The 13,732-nt window shown below is 41.5% G+C and overlaps 1 protein-coding gene across 4 annotated transcripts in view; it reads right to left on the bottom strand.

Annotated features, from left to right (window-relative positions):
- Positions 1–13,732, bottom strand: part of trrap (transformation/transcription domain-associated protein) — a 119,026-nt gene that overhangs the window by 30,122 nt on the left and 75,172 nt on the right. For all 4 annotated transcript variants that reach the window (XM_034214292.1, XM_034214293.1, XM_034214295.1 and 1 more), the window contains 6 exons: positions 10,931–11,122; positions 7,544–7,739; positions 6,309–6,427; positions 6,056–6,202; positions 4,598–4,698; positions 2,264–2,465 (listed from right to left, as the gene is read on the bottom strand). In XM_034214292.1, coding sequence (XP_034070183.1) covers positions 2,264–2,465; positions 4,598–4,698; positions 6,056–6,202; positions 6,309–6,427; positions 7,544–7,739; positions 10,931–11,122 — 957 coding nt within the window. The remainder of the gene's footprint in view (positions 1–2,263; positions 2,466–4,597; positions 4,699–6,055; positions 6,203–6,308; positions 6,428–7,543; positions 7,740–10,930; positions 11,123–13,732) is intronic.

Raw genomic sequence — 13,732 nt, 5'->3', positions numbered from 1 at the left:
AATGTGGTACAATTATGTCAAAATAGTACATTAGTAATGTCGCTTTCCACCACTGTTTTTCTTTTAAATATCTTGTCACTTCTTCCACCGCTGTAATTTCTTAAATGTTGTGCTCTGATCATCGGATATCAAGGATAACCTATCCTACAGCAGGTCTTTACCAACTCACTCAGTGATTGTACTGTTATGTTTGTTTTTCATGTATTGTGTCTTGATATTTGTCTCTGTTGATGTTACACATGGAGCTGCTGTGATGCAAGGAGCATTTCAGACTTGATCTGACCATTAAAGTATTATCGTATCGTACTATAAGAGCAACTAAAGGTCTTTCTGTTAACCTCTGTAAAAACTGGAGGGTTTATGTGTGTGTGTGTGTGTGTGTGTGTGTGTGTGTGTGTATGTGTGTGTGTGTGTGTGTGTGTGTGTGTGTGTGTGTGTGTGTGTGTGTGTGTGTGTGTGTGTGTGTGTGTGTGTGTGTGTGTGTGTGTGTATGTATGTGTGTGTGTGAGAGAAGGTGGGCTGCTTGTTAGCAAGGATCCCCCTCTTTAGCTCCCACACAGGGCTTCATCAACTGGTAAGTATGGCAGCACGGGTCTGACTGCTAGAGAAAGGTCAGTCCTTGTAGAGGGTCGACAGATTGAAGTATCAGGGGAGGCCATTAGTCTGTTAACAACCCCCCCCCCTCCCACTGCATGAGGACGGCCTTCACTCCTCTATTGATCTGCTGTGGGAACACATCACACTGTCCACCTGCACCTGTAATGAATCACTGCTCTCTTCCTGTACCTGTGGCCCAGTCTGAGGAGGGGGAAACATCATTTCTGTCCCCTCATCAGAAATAATAATGTGCAGACTGGAGGGGGTTTGGGAAGTAGGGAATTTAAAGTGACTATACCTGAAAAATGTGGATCACATCACTTTGGTTTTGAGGCCATTAAACTGTCTTTCTGTCCGTCAAAAAATGACTTTAAAATACTACGGTGGGTTTTTAGAGCACTGAATAGTTAAGGGCCAAAATACTGTGAAGACTTACCATGGAAAAGCATCGTTTAGTTTTTATGCTCCATATATTTCAAACAAACTCCCGGAAAATGCTGAAATTGTCACTTCTTTTAAATCAAGAATTTTCTGTTTGCTGCTGCGTTTTTTTAAAGCAAACAATTATGTATATCTTACACTGCACTGTAAATTGTATTCTTGTTTTTCATACCCGTCTTATTTGATTTGAACTTGTTCTAATGTGTATTCTCTGTTTTAAATTCATTTAAAAGTCATTTTATAATGTCTTCCTTTTGTCTTAAAGCACTTTGAACTGCCTAACTGTTGAAATATGCTGTAGAAATAATCTTGCCTCGCCTTGATTGAGGCTATTAGTTGCAGGAGTGTTTGTTGGCATGCTAGTTTTAGAAGTAAACGCCACCAAAAACACTGATCCCATTCATGAATCCCCAACATCTGAGGACAACATATACATAAACACCGGTGATTATGCTCTGAGCATTATCTTTTACCATAAGTCTTCACATTCTGCCTACCTCATCCTTGTAGATGTTACCTATAATGCTATTTGAATCATCAGTTCATAAAAGATTAGATTAGTATCATGACTGTCTAGTTTTATACTTGTGTGTTTCCTGCTGAAGTATGCAAACAGTTGACATAAAAGCATTGATGCTACAGTGCCACTTCGACATGTAAGGCGCTGTGTACACGAGAACGAAACGGGTTGTATCCGCTACTTTTCTACTGCTACCGACCATGCTACAGATGTTAGTGCAACATCTACAGCTCCTCTACCACAACCATCAGCAACAAGTGGACATGGAGAACTACATGAACTACATGTTGCTAAATCCACCGCGGAGAATAAACAGTAGGACAACCAGGCAACCATGCTCGGGGGTCTTCTTCGCTGCTTTTGGTGTATTTTGTGGCGGAAGTACAGCGCCACTTACAGGCCGGGCATATGTACTACAGCGTCTCCAGCGGGTCGAGTGGTCTCGTGTGAAAGGACACGTGTATTGAGCCATATCCGTGTGAACGGGAGACTTTTTTGATATCGAATTCGGTTCGTTTGCATTTCGTTTGCGTTCCCGTGTAAATGGGGTCTAAATATGCAGTTTGGCTGACAATATAATTACTACTTTCTACTTAACTACTTCTATACTCTTGGATGACTTGACAAACGTCTCTTATGCTGTCCTTTCTGTTTGTACTAAGTGTAATGGATCCCTGACACCCTCTTTCCCAGGTCCCTCCTCACCTTTGCCAGGTATTTGCGGGACTTGCTCTCGTTCTGGTGGCGGCAGGCGTGCAGGTAGCAGGTGATGGCGGAGACCCCGAGGTGGAGCTGCCGGTCTTTGACGAAGATGTTCTCCAGGTAATCCCCCCACATGGCCCAGGCCTTCACCAGGACGTCGTGCATCTGAACCGCCGCCGAAAAGGCTTTATTGGCTTCCTCTGACCTGAAGGAGGGGGACGGAGAGAAGCGTTAGAGAGGGAGGGACAGACAGACAAGTGAAGGCCAAAGGGAGGAAGGAGACAAGGTAGGATTGGGTGGAAGTGAAATCAGAAAAAAAAGAGATACAAAGTAGGACGAGAGGGTCGGAGGAGATGGATGCATAACTTGCAGAGAGGGGAGGAAGGAGCGAAAAGAAAAGGAGACAGATGGAGTGTGCGAGAAACAGATTATGATGATCACATTCTGAATTATGTACTACACATCAATAAGCACCACATTTCATTTGCTGTAAACTTCAAGGCCTCCCTCCCTTCCCCGGTAGTGAGCGTTTAACCCGGCATGAATTAATGTCACCGAGGCGTCTTCCTGTGTTGGAGTTGAACCCAACGCCATCATACTGTGCAGATCAATCCATGTAATGCTGGGCGACATTATAGGAGCTTAACGTGTTCCTATGTTATCAGGAATGACAGCGGCAGCAAGGTGAAAAGAAATCGCACATCTCTATTGGTATAAATCGCTTCAAGAACTACAATCTTCAAAAACATAAATGTTTATAATACCTCAACACCTTACTTATATCATTTTCTTTACATTGCTGCTACAAATGTTTAAGCCATGGATGTGTACTTCTTATTCTATTTCTTCTCTATATTTAATAAGTTAGCTTATTAAATATAACTGCTTGCCTTTTTTACCTGCTGTGTAACACTGTAAATGTACCAGCTAATAAACGTAAGAATTTTTGCACTTTGAATATTGGATTCAGAAAATAGCAGGCGAGAAATAGACACAGGAAATGTGACGGGAGACCCGGGGGTTTGACTGTTCGTTTATGCTGACAGTGAAGTACATTCCGGATCATCAGCGGTTTTCACCACAGCTCCTAACCTCACTTTGGCACGCAATCTGAATAATTGTAGTACACCTTTCAGCCTTTGATTAATAAATAAGATGCACCCTGCAGTCGTGAACAGGAGATGTCGATGAGCAACAGTTGGGAAATGGAGATTCCAAAACTCCTCTCTGGATTAGTTTACGGCGACATCTCTCCCCAGCCAATCAATTAAAAAGTGTTATTATAAAAGGCATTTTGGCATATGATTAAGAAATGTGAGTTTGATTGCTATGGGAGTGAGAGCCGAGACCCCGCGGTAATACTTAATGGGGTTTCCTCCGTCACTGTTGAAGAACATTAACAGTTTCTACTACCCGGCTCAACAGGAGCACCGGCACCCAGTAGACTGTCAAATCTCTGACACCCGTTTAATTGAATGATCCCAAAATCCTTTGCACATGTGGTTGCACACGCACACAGCCTCTCCCAAGCCCTCACCCCCACTCTGCTGTTAATTCTCCCCCGGTGTAGGGGAAACTTAATGATTGCAATAAACCCTGCTGAGGTGGAGGCAAGTTCTGCTGATCGCGGAGATTCCTGCAAATTGCCTCGAGCTAATTATTGAGCCGCATATACATTTAATAAGCCTTCCTTAATTTGACTTTCACCCCTCAGGACGACATGTCACGTCAAAAGTTGGCTGGTGTAAAGGGGGCGCTGAAGGGGAAAAGGGTGTTGTGGGTGTGCATGGCCTTAGAGAGAGCAGTAGTTTGATGCAAAGGCTATCCCTGCAGCAGAAAACACATCTAAACAACGTCACAGGGGTTACCTAGCGATGCATTCTCAGAGGTGAGTTGGCTTGAGGCAAAGTGGTGATTAAATATAAAAATATAAAACACCCACACAGTGTTAAGGGACCACTGACACAGTTTGAGGTTGAAGAAAAAGTAGGACAGGAAGATAGGTACAAAACAACTAAAAAGGTAGACTCAAATGTCACGATGTCCATTGATAAGTTCAAACTCGATGAAAATTATTTAAAAAAAGACATGTTATGCTCCTTTCAGGTTCATATCAGTATGTAGTGTCTCTACTGGGACATGTCTCCATGTTTAATGTTCAAAAAGCTCTTTATTTTCCTCATACTGCCTGTGCTGCAGCACCTCTTTTCACCCTCTGTCTGAAACCAGAGTCCCAGTCCGCTCTGATTGGTTAGCTGGCCTGCTCTGTTGTGATTGGTCAACCGCTTAGAGATGATAGTCAAGAAGAAGACAGTGCTGGAGCACAGATGGACGTACTTGTTGATTTGTGCCAGGAACATGCCCTTGAGAGCGTAGAACTCAGCAGTCATCTCCTTGGTGAAGTACTTCAGGTTGGTCGACTCGATCACCTCCAAACCCTTAAAATACAAACAAACAGAAGTTTAACTTCACACCGAACTCCAGCAAATAAACTGTTGTCGTCGCAGGGGAGAGGAGAATCGTGCAAAAAAAGATGCCTTCTGATTTGGACAGGGCCATAATCACAGGTGAAAAACAAACAGTCTGCTCGGTGTTCATTAAGAAGTAAGAAAAGAGGTGTTAAGGGAACTAAACTTCCATTAAGGTGAGCCTCTGATTAGGTGTCCCCTATGTGCTGCCGTGACAAACGATGTGTAGCCGGCGAGAGAGGAGCAGAGGAGATGAGATAGAAAAGAGAAAGGGAGAGAGAGAAGAGTGTCTACTGGCACTTTTAATGACTTGTGGTGTGCTGAACTGCTTCTATTAATCAGAGTACTCCATGGGCTTAAGAGCAAGCTCCTGAGTTACTCTCTTATAAGTCTCCCTGCTATAAGTTGTCACCTAGAGCCTCCCCCAAACACTCCCTACTACCTCACCCACTCCGAGTACCGCTAACTACGCCTGCAGCAGAATCAACACAAGTCCTTAAATCACACTAAATTCATAAAATGTGTTGTTTTTCTTCAGTAGATATTTCAAATTGAATCAGGGTCCAAGCAGCTGCACTGCATTATGGTGAAGGTGTTGCATGGGCACGATATATTTATCATGTTTGGAACAGCCGTAATTAGATTGGTACAAACTCTGTGGAGAGTGATTTTGCTAATAAAATATTTAATGAGTTACTTACAAGCTTATAAAACCAAGAGTGATTTTAAACATGACAAACACACTCGTTAACACACTGGCATTTGTAAAGTGTTATTAATTAAGAGTTCCACTAAACAACCCTGGGGCTTACATGTATTGAGGCTATAACTATTGCTGTTATTATGGAAAGTATTCTGAATAAACATGTTTTCATTAGCAAAGCATCATATATAGGGTTTTAATTAGGACGGCAGAATTAATACAAATTGTAATATGGACTAGCGCTGTACCCAAATTGCAGTAGGAGCAATATACGTTTTCAATGAGGTATTGTGGAGATGGCTATAAACGGCGGGGTTAACAACATTTTTGAATGACACCAATCTTTAAAAAAATAAATAATCATAGTAATACAAATATTTAATTTCCCCCGATGTCGCAAATCGGCATTGCTGTATCAGTCAATTTATATTTGCAATCATTTAGTTTTTCTAAATTGTGTAGCCCTACTTTTAATGCCTGTAAATGCATGTATATTCACTGCAATGGTCAAACACATAAATAAACAAATAAACAAGCAAGTTAGCAAGTAAGTAAGTAAGCAAATAAATGTGATTCTCTAATTGAAAGTATATATTATAGTCGAGTAGAGAGTTCCCACTTTACCTGCATGCACTCGTTCTTGCCCATGACGCCCGCCAGCTGCAGGTAACATTTGACCTGCTGTCTGATCTTCTGGAAGCAGTCCACGATGGGCACGGTGGGAATCGTGTGGATACGACTCAGAATATCCAGCGCCACATTCACCAGACCCTGGGGGGGATCAAAAACACGATTATAACAGGATCTAAGAACGATACAGTTTGAAGGTTAGGATTCACATTTACTCTGAAGTTTTCTGAACAGCAAAAACCAGTACCTGTTTGCGTCCGATCTTTCCGTACTGAATGATAGCAGAGGCCGAGGCGTGAACTCCCAGCATGGCGTTGTTGTTGTTTGGATCGTGCTGTGTGTTGGTCTCATACGCCGTCACTATGGCTATTAGACAAACACAAACAATGGTTAAATGATCGAGATGTCAGAATTGAAAAAGTTAGCAAATCGAAGTTAAGCATGTACAAAACTGGGGATTTTCTAGTTCTCTGAAAGCTGTCGTAACGCAGAGGAGGGCATCGGTCTGAACGTATTGAACAATAAATGGGCCATGGTGGTGAATTTCATCAAGAAAACTCCATTTCACTTCAACATAAGCTTGAAGGCTGTCACATAGAAATGAAGTGATTTTTTATTGGTGCTGCTTCGGTGTTGCTTGAGACATCACATTTTGCAGTGGCTGCGTCTGCGAATGGTTTCAAAGTCACTGCGGGAGAGAGCACTGAGCAAGGTAAATATGAGAGTGTGTGTGTGTGTGTGTGTGTGTGTGTGTGTGTGTGTGTGTGTGTGTGTGTGTGTGTATGTGTGTGTGTGTTGGGTGTGTGTTGTGTGTGTTATGTCCTGCAGCAAAGAGGGAGTGCTTAGCGAGCTGACATTTTGGAAATGCAGAGAGACCCTGAGGGGGTTCTGCAACTCGTGGCCTTTTAAAGAAGACTTCTTCCTGGAACTGGTGGAAGCAGCATTCTGAGGAAGTGTCTGCATGAAGTTGTCATTAACGTACAATGAGTAAAAAGTCATATATGTGTGTGTGTGAGTGTGTGGTACCTTGTATGGAAAATGGTATCATACTAAGGGAGCATTTAAAGTTCAACATCTGTTCTTCTTTAACAAGCTATTTCTCTCAACAGGTAGCAGCAAATGTCCTAAATGAGTCGTAAATAGGGTTAGGGATATTTAGTGTTGTAAGGTTAATGGTCTTGTCCTTTTGTGGAGTGTAGACATGTTTCTCCATTTGCTCGAAGATGTGTTTGAAAGAATCCTATGTTTATCTTTTCTGTTTGTCATAGCCCCTCCTCTTTTATTCTTGGTGTGAAAATGTGGATATAAGACCCTCTGCAGACCTTCTGACTTTTGTAGCTGCAGACTGCTTGACACTCTAAAGATTTACCTTCTTGCAAGAATAAACTCCCTAAAAGACTGTCTTAATTTCAGTATAACGGAAAGGTTTCCTCACCATTGTATATTATTTACTGCTTTGTCTCAGTAAGTTTCACCACATACCTTGGTAGTGGTGCTGGCGCCACATGAAGATGCTGCTCCAGTGGGACAGGTCGTCGGACACGATGGGCAGGCGGTTCCTCCAGGTCTTCACCACCGTCTTCATGTCGTGGAGGCTGGTGTTTCGGCCCAGGTTCGCCGGCTGCAGCCCCGAATTAATCTGAGCCGCTTCCTGCAGCTCGATGATCTGCTGCGCCGCCTGAAGGGGAAAATAAAGTACAAAAAAAATCAGTTCTTGACCTTTTTATAGTCTTAATATAGTGTCTGGGTGACTTGACCACACTCACTTGACTCCAAACGTTTATGATCCATGCAAGGTGGCTGAATTACAGCCGAATGCTTCGTATGCTTGCAAAGGCTAGCTTTTTTATTTACAGTTAACATTTGGTGTTCCAAGACAAAGATCTGGTCCAGACTGTGTGCCATCTGCACTTAATCTTGGTAATGTTTTGTCAACACAGAAATGTACGCTGCAAGCCAACATGATTACCGCAGAACACACATGACGTCCATCTGCTGTCAGACAGAGACTGGTCACTTAGATATCTCATGGTGTGTTGCTGATACCGATGTTAATACTATGTTTTTTTAGAGCAAAGTAAGTATTTCATTTGATTTAATAATACAAAAGATGGATGATCACAATAAAAACTCTGAAGAACTTGGACTTGTAGTTTTTCTTTTACATTCCATTTATTGTATTCTATTATAATTATTATCCTTGTGTGAATAGATCCCTCTCCTATTCTGTAAAAACACCTGCATTTTCCTACGGGGATCAACAAAGGTCTATCTTAACTTAACGTGTTTGGGGTGTGGCTATAGTTAAGGGATGGAGGAGCACAGATGGGTGTAAGGGAAGTGAAGAACAAAGATTAGGAGGTATATAGAAGGAAGAAGAAGAAAGGTAATGGCAAGGAAGACAGAGTGTGACTGTAATGGATCAAATGACGTAAAAGCATCAGGAATACAAAACAAAAGTAAAAGAAATGGGTGAGAAAAAGAGGACTGTTACTGTCGGGGTAATGACAGAAATGAAGACTAAAGATGATGCTCGGCTTCAGACTCAACAATCCTGCTGCTGAAAGCCTCCAAAAACGAGATGGATCAAAGCAACCAAAACAAATGTACCTCTCCGGAAACCTCTCTAACATTACCCGGAGAAACCGCAATGCCTTCATAGCCCCTTCTAACGAAACATATTTACCATTATTCTTAACTTTGGACGCTTTTTTGGACTAATTTTTAGGACAATTTGATTGAATGTGTGTTAAAAGAAACCCAAACACACAACATTTTATCATTGTAAAAACAGTCGATATATGATTTTATGCCACAAATAATTTGGAGTGGAAAATCTTTCTACGTTAATTCAATATCTATAAATCCATATAATATGGGGAAATGATAAGCGAGGGCTTCTATCTCATCCCATGAAAAAAAAAGCCTCATAGATTGGCCCAAAGCCGCTTTGTGAACATATAATCAATCATTCCATTATAACTGCTCATCAATCAATATTAATGCCGAGCCTCGCCATCGACCGTGCGGCTGATAATCCGTTGATCGCCAGTCACCGCTAAGAGCTGGGATTTGACGATAACTTGATCCAAATGCTTTCTGAACCCTCCCGTATTTGCAGAGTCCGGGCTTCTCGTTCTCCGAGGCTCGTGAAGTCGTGAATGTGAGATGTAGAGAGTTTGGGGATGGAGATTTACAACCGGCCGCTCGGCTGGGTGGAGGAATAAATAGCTTGTTTTCCTTCTGCGGGGGTAAATAAGTGGACTGCATACGCACACACTAAGAAGAGAAAGGAGTCGCCCCAATTCAAATACCCATTTTGAAAAGATAAATGTAGTGAATCGGAGCGGTGCTGAAGACTTAACAACCCCCCCCCCCTTGCTCCAGAGTCAAATCTCCCAAAACAAAATTAATTAGGCAATACAATATTTTTCACAATTATCTGTTCATATCAGCTGATGGCCCGTTTCTAACCCTTATTCACAGCGTCCCATTCATCATGTGAATGTAATTCTGCTGCAGGTATTTAATCAAATGGTATCTGATGGCAGGGAAGTAATTACAGCTATTCTAAACTAACTCTTTCTTCCCTCCTCCTCCTCCTCCTCCTCTTCGTCGTCTCTCTCTTCTGTTCACTCTACCTTTTTCAATGTTCTCCTTCGCCTTTTTCATCTTTGCCCCTGTCTATTGTAATCTCTCCGGGGGGACTCAAAGAGGCTTAAAGGGTTTTGGATTTTTTTTTTTTTAATCATCCATCTACAATTTTTACAAAATGAAGTGCGAGAGGGAGGCTTCTCCGGGCTACTGATGACCTTTGACATGCAACTCTTCACACTGACCCCTACACACTCACACCATCTGTAGTCACATATTTACAGCTGACTGAAGCTCCTTCTTTGAGGCGCAGGTTGTAAAAACAGTTCTAAGCTTTGGGACACTTCAGGACTTCGCTCACTTCACAGGAACGGTCATCACTTTTCGTAATCATAGTTTGGTATTAGCATATTTCTGCCGAAAATAATAAGAATAATAAACATTAAGAAAATAATTCGAGAAAAATATATAATAATAATAATAGTAAAAACAATTATAAATAATACAAAAAAATAATAATACAAAAAAATTAAAGTTGCATTTCGTTTTTTGTGAAACCCCTTTTTGTTAATCTGATGTTCCTAAACTGCTCGGTGTTTCTCAATGTCGAGGACGCTTGCTTGGTAGCACAAGCCTTCTGAGTCACTTGCTTCAGAAGCGAGGCAAGAATCCTTCCTGGCATTCGGAAAACGAACAGTGGAACAGGCGAGCAAGTGTGCGTCATATGAGAGGCCCCGCCTTACATTTTCCGCCACAGATTTGGGGAAATTGGTCCGTGTGCAAAGCATTGTGGGGATTTTAAGACTGCGGAGTCCACACATGTGCAGCCTCGAAATTTCTCGCTATGAAGCACGCCGGGCTCGGTACATGCCGGACATTGGAACAGTCCTTCGGCGGCTCTCGATGACGTAGTATGCTTGAAATAGTGGCTCTGGAGCAGCTTTACTCGACATTGAGAAACACCCCCTGAATATATGCATGTACTATAAAATACAAAATGAACACTTATATCTGTTTTCTGGACTAAAAACAGGTATATTTGATCCTAGAAGCAAAGGAATAAATATATAATACAACCAATAATATTTTGAATGATACCAGAGGGTTAAGTCAACATAAAAACTAAACACAGTCCACGCAGAGTCCCGAAAGGACCAAACATAAGAACAGAACAAATCACACACATCTCAAGTATAAACGAAAGCCAATGTAAAAAGATATGTCTTCAGTTGTTTTTTTAAAAGCTTGTACAGAGACTGCAGAGCGGGTACTGACCTGCAGCAGCGGCGTGTGCACGTGGGACACGATGTGCGGCAGCCGCCTCCACTCTCGGATGGCCAGGCTGGAGGCCATCTCCACCAGCCGCTCGATGAAGTTCAGCTGCTGCTCCTCCGGGTGGCAGATGGCCAGGTAGCCGCGGTGCATGTTCACCTTCCACGCCATCTCCTTAGGACAGCTCAGCTCCACCTGAAACACAACCAGAATGTTAATATACCAGGGTTACGGTGAGATGATTCATAAGAATACAGCTGCTGACGGAAATTCAAAGATTCAAAGGTGTTATTGTCATATCCACAAAGATACAGTGTAGAAATGGCAATGACATTCTTCTGACCTGCGCTCCTCCAACAATGCAACATATATAATAAAATACAAACATTAAAAATAGAGCAAAAAGTCTATATATATACGTCAATAGAATATGGAATATGTACAAGAACAGAATATGAAATTAAATAATGTAAATTAAGACTAAATTAAATACAGTTTATTGCGATGATATTTATATAAATCAGTATATCGCAAGATAACAGGAATGTTTATCCATATTTATTATTTAAATGGAGTTTTGCTAGTGTATATTTATCTGAGGAGCATAAACAGGGTATGTGCAGGAATCCTGAAGTCAAATGTAAAACCTTTTAAGACCTTTTTTAAGACCCTTTCCACACATTTTAAGACCTCATCGCCACTTGGAGTTTTAACCGGTTACCTTGGCGACACACTTTACCTCACATTGACTATATACAGTATTGATTGTCCTTCCTCCTTGTCTTCCAACCATTTGGACGCAGACTTGCATTTCCCCATAACGATGTTTAACAACCGGCGTAAATGGACCTTCGCGCTATCAAGCAGTGAGCGTGCGATGTCCTGTTCAGATGACGTCAAACCCAACGGGATGCCATCAATAAACTACACAGAATCACACTACACACCTACGCAATGAGTACATTCAGGCAGACTGTGGAACACAACCTCTTTGGACATTTATATACTTATTGAAAACTTTCCTTTTTACACCCGATTGGCCAGACTCTTTGTCCCCAAGGTGATAAAATAGCACACTATTCTTCCCACTTGTCTCTTTTCCTACTTGTTGTCTTGTTATTTATCTTTCTGTATGTTGTGAGCACGTACTATTTCTGTTGGTTGTCAATACTTTTTGGTTTGTAAACATGTCTGGTATGCACCGTGAAAAATGATAGTTAAAAGTTTCGCAAGAGTCCAATTTCTTTGTTTCTCTCATCAGTCTTTTCACCTATTCTCCCATCTGCAGTCTTTATGCAATTTAGTTGTAATTGTGTTTGCAAACAACAGCTTAATCTTGCTTTTCTAGGATACGAAGCAATCGATCAGTTTTCCTGCAGAATCCATACTGGTAGCACACAGGATAGAGATCAAATATTGACAGGACAAACACTCTAATATATAATAATGAAGTCATTATACAGGTTTTTCAAATCATTTTTTTGCTGTGTTCAAAAGTTTTGTATCTACGTTGTGTTGTTGGGGATTAGCTGTACATTACCATTTAAATAAAAACCTTAATCACTGGCGGACAGTAGATGTTAGTTGCAGCTAGAAAAGATTAAAACACTCAAACTGATACACAGCTGTTGTTCTGTTCTCCGGTGCGTGTTTGTCCGCATGATGTCAAGCAGACACATTCTTCACAGCGCTGGGAGTGTGGTCGTTTTAATTAAATGAAAACATCCGAGGGGAAAGAGCCTATCACACTTCCCTTGCATAATTTAGCACAAACACACAATATTGTTGTTTGCAATTCCTTCTCTGAATGGTTTCAGCAGGACTTTTGTGCTAATGACAAATCAACCTGACGAGTCTGACACGCAGGCGGAGGAGAGGAAAAGGCTCGGCTATTGATTAAAACCCTGAGTGCATTAACAATAAACAAACAATAGCCTGGAGGGAGCTGCTTTGTCCCCTGCAGTTTGTGAGTATCGGTTAAAGGAGAGAAAGACAGAGGGGTAAGAAAGGGAAACGGGTAGAAATGAAAGAAAATGAGAACGTACTTGCCAGCAGTGTGAACCTGTAAATGCCCCAGAGTGTTATGTCAGAAATGTATAGTACGGGTCTCCAGCACATAGAAACTGCCTCAATTAACAGTGTTGCATTAATTAGCATATGCAGACAATAGAGGAAAAAAAAGGCTTGGCCGATTTGGGGGTGGTTTTTCAGGATGTTTAGGATGTTGAATCAATTTCTGACATTTATATGATCAATAATGTCATTTAGAGTCCCCTATAACTTTAAAATAGACCCAAAATGCATCACAATCAGCCCACTGGGAGTACAAACATGGCCACTTTCTGATTCAAGCTGCCATTTTTTATCTTGAAAATGTCAGAAATTGAATCAACACCATGAATAACATCAAAAACCACACCAAAAGGGTCCAAATCAGCCAAACCATTTTTAAACTATTGTCTGCATATGCTAATTAATGCTAATATTATGCTAATTGTGCAAATTGCCCAACATATACAAGTTAGCATCTGGCAGTTTCTATGTGATGGGGACCCGTACGATACATTTCTAACAGTAAACTTTGGTGTACTCAACATTTCAGGGTTCTCAATAGGACTGGCAAACAGGCTAATATGTGAGTGTTTGCGTATGCTCTTCCATTGCCAGAGAGATTTACAGTTATAGGTCAGAGCACACTTATCAGGAGGTGACACTTGATGAATATCCTGGAGACAGAGCTGCCCTTATCAAGAGGAAGCTTTAATTGAAAGGGGGGACATTTGGACTTTCTCTCAGAGCTCATGA

The sequence above is a fragment of the Gymnodraco acuticeps genome, unplaced genomic scaffold (genome assembly GCF_902827175.1).
Source record: "Gymnodraco acuticeps unplaced genomic scaffold, fGymAcu1.1, whole genome shotgun sequence".
NCBI lineage: Eukaryota > Metazoa > Chordata > Actinopteri > Perciformes > Bathydraconidae > Gymnodraco > Gymnodraco acuticeps.
This window is presented reverse-complemented; position numbering and strand designations above follow the sequence as displayed.